General features: G+C 40.5%; 1 protein-coding gene across 1 annotated transcript; it reads right to left on the bottom strand.

Annotated features, from left to right (window-relative positions):
- Positions 1–579: 579 nt before the first annotated feature.
- On the bottom strand, positions 580–4,657 carry LOC144457793 (uncharacterized). Its single transcript, XM_078156300.1, has 2 exons — positions 4,033–4,657; positions 580–701 (listed from the first exon to the last, which is right to left on the bottom strand). The coding sequence occupies exons 1-2, from the start codon at positions 4,422–4,424 to the stop codon at positions 683–685; spliced, it is 411 nt and encodes a 136-aa protein (XP_078012426.1). The 5' UTR covers positions 4,425–4,657; the 3' UTR covers positions 580–682.
- Positions 4,658–10,316: the final 5,659 nt, after the last annotated feature.

Genomic DNA, 10,316 nt, shown 5'->3' on the forward strand with positions numbered 1-10,316 from the left:
ATAATGATGGAAGGGGGGGGAAATGTCTGAAAAGGAGCTAATTACAATAGAATCCAATTAAAAGTCCTTTCAAGAGGAAAAAAAAGCAGTATGGAAAGATTGTGAAAGTTAAGTTTTCCTTCTTCCCCATCCCTTCCCCCACTTTAATGATGCTAAAGGCTCTCCAATGACAGAACCTATTAATAACACAGATAATTATGTGCCACAAGTTCCCAGATCCTTTAGGCTTTTCACAAACGTTAGCTAAGTTGCTATAAATGAAAATGCAAACACAAAGAATCAACTGCACATCATGAAACACTATAATAGGCTTACCTTCTTAACTTACAGAAACAAGTTTTGATGCTCCTGACAAATTTAAAGTATGTGGAATTTGTCATTTCTCAGGGCAATAAAGGAGATTATCTGCAGGTTTTTAGTCATCTCAACCTTAGAATATTTATGGAATATTCATAGCTTATGAGGTCTTGAACTCAGTGTTATACTTTTGCCAAAAACAAGAATCTCAAGACAATGGTATACTGAAATAAAAAGGGAAGAAAAGAAAATATGCTAAATAGTACTTACACTTCCAGCCCAAAGTTCAGGTGATCTTCCTACTAATTTGTAATAGACATATACAGCTTCCCCTTCTTTGAAATTTACAAAGCGACAGTCTGGACCTGTGAAATCCTTCAGAGCTCTACCTCGGTACATCAACACTGGAGAAGAAAGATAAGGACCAAGCATCACTAGTAGCCCTTCACACTTCTGTTTGTGTTTATATTCCATGGAGAATCTGAGAACACTCTGTAGATGTGAATTGTTTTCCCACTACTTGTAGACAGAGCCACCTTCAGTAAGGTTCTTAGTAGCACTTAAGGTTTTAAATGTTTTTTAAGATTTTTTTTGTTTTAACATTTGTAACAACTCTTGATAGGTAGACAGGTTTACATCAGGTAGTACTAATTCCATTCTGAGTGTGGATGGCAGTGAAATCTGGAGAAATTAAAGTGATTTGGACAGCACTTTCCTGTCTAATACCCTAATCACTGAACTTTTCCATTTTATGTCTACAAAAATGTTCATTTCACAGATTGAGGTATAAAGAAATCAAATGACTTACAAGAGTTGGTAACTGAGCTGTGAAGAAAACCTGAATCTCAAGAGCTAATTATTTTGAACTATTAGAAGGCATATTACCTATAAATGGACAAAATTCCTAATATGCAGCAGTAAAAATTGAGGATTATATTTGTAGCAAAGCTGTGCTCCTTGAGCAAATTATCTGGAAAGAATGGCTTTGAGGTGCCAAGTCTTTGCCAATAAGCCTATGGTTTTGATCATAAGATAAGAAAAACATGCCTAAAACAAAAAGCTTTTATGAGAAATAAAGCAGTTTTAAATGCATCAAACACCAAGCTTAATCAGAATTTAAAAGGAAAGAAAATTCCTTTCTCCCATAAAGCAGATAGGGGGTAGCTTGGTGGCACAGTGGATAGAGTGCCAGGCCTGGAATCAAGAAGACCTGAGTTCAAATCCAGCCTCAGACACTTACTAGCTGTGTGATCCTGGGCAAGGCATTTAACTCTATTTGCCTCTGGTTCCTCATCTGTAAAATGAGCTGAAGAAGGAAATGGCAAAACCACTCCAGTATCTTTGCCAAGAAAACCCCAAATGGGGTCACAAAGAGTTGGACATGACTGAACAACAACATAAGGTAGATAGAGAAGCTGACATCAAAACAGCATTATGAAAAAAAGTCATTGTTGGTAGACACTAAGGAAAAATTTAGACACAAAATCAGAGCATTATATAGATCTGGAGCTGGAAGGGACCTCAAAAGCCTTATTATAGGATAACCCTTCTCATTTTGCAGGTATAAACTGAGACCCAGAAAGGCTGTGACTTGCCTAAGGTCACATAAGTGTTAGACACAGCACTTGTCATAAATTGCTCTAACACTGAGCGGCCTGAAGAATAAGGATTTAAATCAGGCAGGAACTCAAATCTTGGTTGGTATTTTTATTAGTCACTCCCCCCCACATATATATGTACATATGAATATATGATATATACATGTACATGTATAAACGCACATATACCATACTATAAATGAGTATGTTTTATGTATATATGTATGCTGTATGTTTGTATGTATAATTGTATGCATATATATGTTGGTATACATACACACATGATTGCAAATATAGTCACAAAACATGCTTATATTTGCAGCATAATGTAGTAAGAGAAACAGACTCTGAATCAGAAGACCTGGATTCAAATCCCATCTGGCAGAGGCAACGGTTGTAAGACCCTGTGCAAGTTAAGTCTCTTAATTTCTAAGAGTCCCAAGCTACTCTCTAAGACCATAAACTGCAGAATATTTCCTAATCTATCCTGGCAGAGGAAGTAAAATCATAGGTCTGAACAAAAAGGAAAAAAAATCCCAAACCTAAAATTAAAAGTGTACCGACATTTTTTCCCCCTAGTACAAAAAAGAGCCAAGAAATTGTTTACACAGTGGTTAAGGGGAAAGGAAGAAGAGGGGCAATGGAAAACACTCTATTCCTTTCCTAAGCATAGAAATTATTAAAGTTCTACATAAATTAATTTCTAACTATACTTTGGAATGAGACATATACATAATAACTTGGTTTTGAGATCTGTTCCAAAGAAGTCACTTGAAAACAGAAAAGGCTGGCAGTTTCAATTTATTTCAAACGTCCCTAGGTTAATTTTTAGCAATTTGTTGGAACAAGTAGGTCTTTTAGTTGTATATTGATTCTGCTCACTTCTCTTCAGGAGATACAATAATTCTTGTATTTCAAGTTATGAGAATTTTTAAAGGTACCTGTATATGCCTTTAAAGAATATTTTCTTATTCATCCTTGCATATTATAAAAGCCAAGTTACTTCTCTTCCGGCACTTAGGTCAGCCAGTTACAAATCCATTTGTTGTTGTCAGACAGACAACTATTAACAACACAAATGACAAGAAATACTCGAATATTTTGTAGTTTCCAAGAACAAAAGTGGACGAAACTAAATTTGCTTTAGGTTGTAATACTGGTGTATTCTTTGTTTTTTAACTCTTCAAAATTACTCATGACTATCTCCCTCCCCCCACCTCTCCCCCTTAGAGCTGGCCAAAGGACTTAAATCAGAAACCCAGTTTTAACTAACTGCTTCAGCTTCCTTGCCTATAAAATGGGCTATCCCAGGAGTCGGGTATGACTGCTTTGGTCTCAGGGGTGAAAGATATGACCTCCCCTGTGACTTGTTGGAGAGGGAAATGTTTCACATAAGGACAAGATTCAGAGATCATTGATGTCTGACTGTAACAAAAGTGTAATGTGTATGTATGTGTAGGTAATCTGGACTTGCCCTTTCATAAACCCAAAACACTTTTCAAAATACAGCTAAGTAGCAAACAATTCCAGTAAGACTCAGAGAGGGCGGAAAAAGCAGCCCATGAGAATGCCTTAAACCTAGCAACCCGTCTGGTCCCACAAATGCAGCAAAGGAGATCTTTACAACAGTGGAAGGGCTGGAAGGCACTTTCTCCTAGCCTAAAAAACAAACACTGGGCTTTGAAAACCAACAAATCCCAAGGAAGACTTAGATGTTATGTTTCTTATCTCTTGCTATCGGAAGGAAGGCTGGAAGGGGGTGATCCGAGGGCCCATGCCTGTAGTTCGGGAGAGGGTAAGGGGACGTTTCTACTGCTCTCCCCTCTCTCGATTCGGGGGCAAAAAAACTTGCAACAAGTGTGGAAGAAGCCGGCGAGCTCGGGTGCCGCGGTGGCAGGCTGAGGCGGAGCTGCGGAGACGCCCAGACCCAAGAGCAGAAAAACCGGGGGAGGGGTAGGGGGTACTTTCTTCTGCCTCTAGAAGCCGGAACTGTTCCCTGGCGCCAGCTCGGCCTCCGATCTCCGGCTCCCGCGAAGCACTGACCCCCTAGCATGCTGCTCGTCCGCCCCCCAGCCCCGCAGCTCCGCGTGTCCCCCCCGCCCCCACCCCGATCCCGCGGACCCAGGCGCCCACTCACTGCTGCACTCCTCGTCCGAGCAGCGTTTCAGCTCCGCGAAGCGCCGGTCCCCGCTTCGGTTCGCTTGACCCAGCCGCGGCCCAGTGGAGAAGAGGAGAACGAGGAGACAGAAGGGCAGACGCGGCGCTGCAGCCATGTTGGCGGGGCTGGGGCTGGAGCTGGAGGGGTGAGGGGGGCGGAGGGAGGCCTCGGGCGCGGGGGACGGCGATGGCGAGGCGGCGGGGAGGAGAGAAGAGAAAGCGGGGGCGAGCGGCGAGGTTGGGACCCGGGTTTGGGGCGGAGGGAGAGCATGAGCAGTGCCAGGCAGACACGTCAGCCGTGCAGGGGATGGAGAAGGATGGGAAGGGAGGGCTGGGGAAAGAGGAGAGGAGGAACCGGAGACCGGGCTGCATCTCTTAGGCCTAGGAGAGGGGCGGGGAAATCCAAGGGAGACCCCGCCACCTGGCCATTATTCCGTCATCTCTTCCTCGCCCTATCCGCAGCTCCTGTCCTGCTCTCTTTGTGCTGCTGGCTGCATCCCGCACTCCTCCGCGTTGGCCACCTCCTCTGCTCTAGCGAGGATCCGCTCTGCGCCCTCCTTTGCCCTGGTTCGCCTGCACTCCAGCTCTCCTTCAGGCATCCATTATGCTCCTTGCTCTCTCTCCTTCCACTCCCTTGTCCTGACCACTGTCATTCTTGACTTTCAAACAACTCCACAATGCATCTCTTTTAACTTTGTGTCTCCCACCCCCCCCAGGCCATTCCTATTTTGCTGCATGGGGTAACTAAAGGGAGGAGGGATTTTGGAAGGTCTGGGGTCAGTCTGGATAGGGGCTGCTAGATGGTGCAGTAGATGAAGCACCAACCCTGGAATCGAAGGACCTGAGTTCAAATCCAGCCTCAGATACTTAATAATTACAAGCTTTGTGACCCTGGGCAAATCACCTAACAACCCCCATTGCCTCCAACATAAAAAAAAAATAAATTTTTAAAAAAGATTAGGATGCACAGAATACTCCTGAATATATATTAACACTGAATACTGAAAAAGTGGAATGAGAAATTCTAGGCTCACAGCTCACAGAATACAAAAGATAAATTAATGATTAAGCGATGAAAAGATATAAACCAATTTTTGGATCAAAAAAAAAGGATTAGGCAGTGAAATATAGTATCTGGGGATCGTGACCCCAGAGGAAGCGTTCCACTATATTTGGAAGGTGTGTATGTGTATACACATACACATATAGTATACAAATATATATGTGTGTGTGTACACATACATTTATACACATGTATTAAACTATATATGTGATTACATATGTGATATGTGCGTATTCTAGAAAGGAGGCATTGGTGATATGACTGCATTTAGAGCTAGAACCTGGGTTTGCATTTCTGCTACTAACTCATTGTCTTAACTTTGAGCAAGTCACTTAAACTCTAGGCCCCAGTTTCCTCATCTGTAAAATGAGAGAACTGAATGAAGTGACCTCTGAGGAACCTTCCAAATTTGAAATTATGATGACCTGGTCATCTCTAAGGCCGCTTTCCAGCTGTGAATCCTATGACCTCAGACACCTTTTCCATCAAGCTAAGTCTTGAAGGGGGATAATATTAGTAAAATGTGCCATCAGAATTGTTCATTTTGAAACAAAATTAAAAGAAACCCTTGAAGAAATCAACACTGTAACATCCTTTTCTTACACTGATACAAGTAAGTAGCTTGTTAGTCCCTGTGTATTTACATATCCAACAAGTACCTATGACACGTAGTAATTCCAAGAACACGTGTACTGTTGACTTAGGGTGGAAGTCTGGCAAATCTTCAGAAATGTGACGTTAATTTTTAGGTAGAGAAAGTCTCTAATTTATAATCTGTACCCCCAAATTATGTAAGTCATTTCATTGGAACTTGTAATTAATTTTTTCATATAAATAAATGGCACTTAGAATAGCCTAGAAAGTATATTTAGCTCATATTGTAGCTTTTTTGAGGGGGTTAGTGAAAATCTGTACATATGCAATGAAAATATTAGAAAATAATTCAATCTAAATATTCATTAAGCATTTTATGTGCAAAACACTGTAGTAGACATAGAAGATACAGAAAGATGAGACACGGGCCCTAGTCTCAAGAAGTTTATAAATCTAATAAGGGAAAAGACCAAAACCAAATAACTACAATACAAGGAAGGCTGAAATGAGGAAGTGTCTAGAGTGGAAAGAGCATTGAATCTGGAGTCAGAAGAACAGGATTTAAATCTCACCTCTTATACTACCTATATGCCTGCAGGGCAAATACCTGAAGCCTCAGTTTCAGTTTTCTCATATGTGAAATGAAGGGGTTGGAGTAGATGGCATCTGACATCCCTTCCACGTCTGTGAGCTGTGCCCCAACAGTACAAAAGGAAAAGTCTAGTCCAAATGTTATGAGAAATTTGAGACAGAAGAGATCTCTTTCACCTGAGGTATCAGAGGCTTTGACACCTTAGCATCTGAATTGGCCCTTGAAGAAAGGGCAGCACTTTTGGAGTGAAGAAAGCTTGATAGGGAATCCATTCTAGGCACGGGGGGGGGGGGACAATACCATCAAGGCATGGAGATATAAGGGACAGAATAACAGTGGAGAATAAAGAGCAGTTCAGTATTTTTCATGTAGACTGCATGAAAGCTACTTATAGGTAGTAGTGTGAAATAAGGCTACACAGATAGGTTGAAGCCAGATTGGGGTGGGTCTTCCCAGCTCTAGATCAATCAATCAATCAATTAATAAATAAATATTAAGCAAAAGTGCTGGTCTATTGATCTATCTAGATCTATGATTTAAAATATTTAAACTTTAGCTAAAACTAAATACAATTAAAAGAAAACCTTAAAGAAATCAACATTAGCTTACCTTTTTCTTATAATGTTGTAAGCATGTATATATTTACTCATTCTACAAGTTAGTTTTATTTGTGTTTCAATCTATGATCCTTTTACTGATAGAGTCAGACTATACTTTATTCCTTAGGCAATAGGGAGCATAAGAAATAAAGCCCTAAGAAGGCTTTTTTTGTATAAAAATGCCATTATCATAGCAATGCATTAGGAAGATTACTTGAACATAGAGGAAAAGATGGGAAGAGGGGCAAGAATATGAGTTAGGAGCCTATTAGAATAGTTTAGAGGACAAAAGAGGAGGACTTGAACTAGAGTGGTTGCTGAAGGAGTTAAAAGCAAAGTCTAGAGAGGTATCATGGAAGTAGAAAAGGCAGGATTTAGGTATGAGTGAGGGATAAAGAGAGAGTTTTGTCTTAACCCCAAGGTTATGATGTTGCAAATGAAACAAAACAAAAAATAATAACACTGAATAAGATCATTTTAAAAAATTCATCTTGAATTCTATTTCACGATTGAGGAAATAATTTTAATTAGAGAAGTAGGGAAACTTTTATAGTGTTTCCAGAGACTTCTGAACACTTTTAAGGGTTTTAAAAGTTGTTGACATTAGCTCATCATTATACCTGGTTTCACTTAAAAATCTATAGTTTTTGTTTTCCTTGACATAGGTATATTATTTGCACTACTCAAATGATTATCAGCCATGGTTAGCACTGACTTTTGGCTCATAAATGTATAATGTATAAAAATGGAGCAATGCATAGACTGTCTGATATAAAACAGCTTGTGCATGTATGGCATGGATAGATAGATATATCTGATCTGCCCCCCGGGGGATTGTGATTTCAACTCTTATGGGCAGTAGGAGGTGCACTGTGGTTGTTCTACTAGTACTAGCTGAGGGAGGGAGGGGCAGCAAGGATCCAGGACAGCTGTGGTTAGACAATCTCTCACTTTTCTATATCCAAGAGGATTACTGGGCTAGAATTATGTCTACTACTTATACGTTATGGGTATGATTCTTTGGGGGTTCAAGATCAGCAGCACTTTACTTGAATGGGAGGGTAACAGCTAGCTTACTTTTGTCAACTTACCTCCCTTCCACCAAACACTTAGTATACAAAAAACAATACCAGATAGTGACCAAACAGTATCCAAGTAAACAGAAATTAGAAAAAGTATACAGACTAGTGCGGGGAAAAAATACACAAGAACAGATGAGCTCTCATTTATATCAAACTGCATGCCTTCTCAAGGAGGGGAGAATGGAGAGAGGAAGGGAGAGAATTTGGAATTCAACATTTTCCAAAAAAATTAATGTTAAAATTGTTTTTACATGTAATTGGAAAAAAATAAAATACAAAAATTGAAGAACAGATGAGTTCTTGGATTGGAAGTGAGATAAACTCTTAGCTTAACCAGGGAAAGTCTACCAGCAGGGAAATTACTTTTAACAATCTCAATCTAGGATTGCAGTGGCTAGAAAACAAAGGACATTTTGAGAGATGACTTCTCCACTTCTGTGGCTCAGTTCAATTCAATTCAATAAAGTTCCTGCTATATGTCAGGCACTGTGCTAAGAGCCTGGGATACAAATAAGAAAAACCTAGCCCTGCAGGAACTTATAATCTAATGAGGAAAGCCAACAAATCAAGGGGCAGGTAGATGATGCAATGGATAAAGTGCCAAGCCTGGAGTCAGGGAGACTCATCTTCCTGAGTTCAAATCTGGCCTCAGACACTTAACTAGCTGTTTGAGCCTGGGCAAGTTGCTTAACCCTGTTTTCCTCAATTTCCTTAACTATAAAATGAGCTGGAGAAGGAAATGGCAAACCAGTCTAATATCTTTGCCAAGAAAACCTCAAATGAGATCATGAAGAAGTGGACATGACTGAAAACAACTAAACAACAATAACGACACACCAAAAGAAACTGATAAACTAGGGGGTAAGGGGTAGGTAGGGCACAAAGGAGTGCCCTTGGGGGGGTGTTGTTCCATAGAGTTGAAAGCCAAGCAGCTGATGGAAAACAGGGAGGTTGTGAGTCCTCTATAAAGGAAGGTTTTGGGAGGAGTTTAATGCTCTGCCCTCTATCTCTTCAATCAAAAGGGAGAAGCCACTGAGGGTGAGTTGAGAAAATACAGAATATCAAAACATGAGTCTTTCTTTGTGGTGATAAGATTTCAGATGATCAATTTATCCTGGGATGGAGTGGGGGAGAGGACATATTATTCCATGGAAGAAAGGGAAACTGAAGGGACAATTAGCCAGACCTCCAGTCTCCCATCTGCACTTCAAAAATGAAGGCAATGGGGTATAGAAATCTATCCTGCCCAACAGGAAAATAGAAGAGGAAGAAGGTAAGAGAAGGGGGGGAGGGAGATAGAAGGGAGGGCAGATTAGGGGAAAGGGTATTCAGAATGCATGCTGTCTTGGGGTTGGGGGAGGGATGAGATGGAAGAAAATTTGGAGCTCAAAATCTTGTGGAAGTGAATGTTGAAAACTAAAAATAAATAAATTAATGAATCTTTTTTTTTTTAAATGGCTATCTAGGGGCACCTAGGTGGCACAGGGGAGAGAGCACTGGCCCTGGAGTCAGGAAGACCTGAGTTCAAATATGGCCCCAGACACTTGATGCTTACTAGCTGTATGACTGAGGGCAAGTCACTTAACCTCATTGCCTAGCAAAACAAAAACAAAAACAAACAAAAATGGCCATCCACTTCTCTCACCCTCAGTAGACTTTTCCTAGTCTCAGTGTCCTAGCTCACAGCTCTGTCAGCTAGTCAGGAGTCACCCCTCCCTGTATTTATAGGTTGTCCTTTGGGAAACTGCCCCAGGCTTGGTAGGGTGGTAGGATTACAAATGAAATGAAGAGAACAGAAAGGGGAGAGAGTTTTCTGAAGTAACTGGGCAATAACCAGAATTAAAGAGAAGAAGGAAGAAAGATGTTAAAGAGAATGTGCGTGTGTGGGAAAAAGAGGGAACGGTGGATGAGCATAAAAAATGCACAATCTCCTTTACTGAAAAGAAAGAAGATAATGAGGGAAGATATTATATCAAATAGTTCTGTGCCCTGGCCATGTGAAGAAACTACTGGCCTTGAGTAACTGATTGCCCTTCTTACTATCTTCACTAAGGGAGAGGAAAAGGGAAGGTGGTATGCATCCAGCTCTAAGTTTGTATGGAAAATACACAAAACATAACTCCATAAGTTATCACCTTTAAGGATCCCAAAACAATTTCCTTTTTAGAGATGGAAATCTTTTATGCATTTCCTGATATTGATCTCTGTTCTTTAATGACTGCTAAAATTTAGAAGAGGGATATCAACCATAAAAAGCCTTGTTACATTTAGTGTTATATTTTTACTTCTCAAATATATTTAAGAATACTAAACAATTGAGAAGGCATACTAATA

The sequence above is a fragment of the Phascolarctos cinereus genome, unplaced genomic scaffold (assembly GCF_003287225.1).
Source record: "Phascolarctos cinereus isolate Bilbo 61053 unplaced genomic scaffold, phaCin_HiC Scaffold_5;HRSCAF=322, whole genome shotgun sequence".
Classification (NCBI taxonomy): domain Eukaryota; kingdom Metazoa; phylum Chordata; class Mammalia; order Diprotodontia; family Phascolarctidae; genus Phascolarctos; species Phascolarctos cinereus.

Excerpts from the sequence above, each read along its gene's own strand:
- LOC144457793 (XM_078156300.1), bottom strand. The coding sequence starts at position 4,424 with ATGCAGCCCGGTCTCCGGTTCCTCCTCTCCTCTTTCCCCAGCCCTCCC.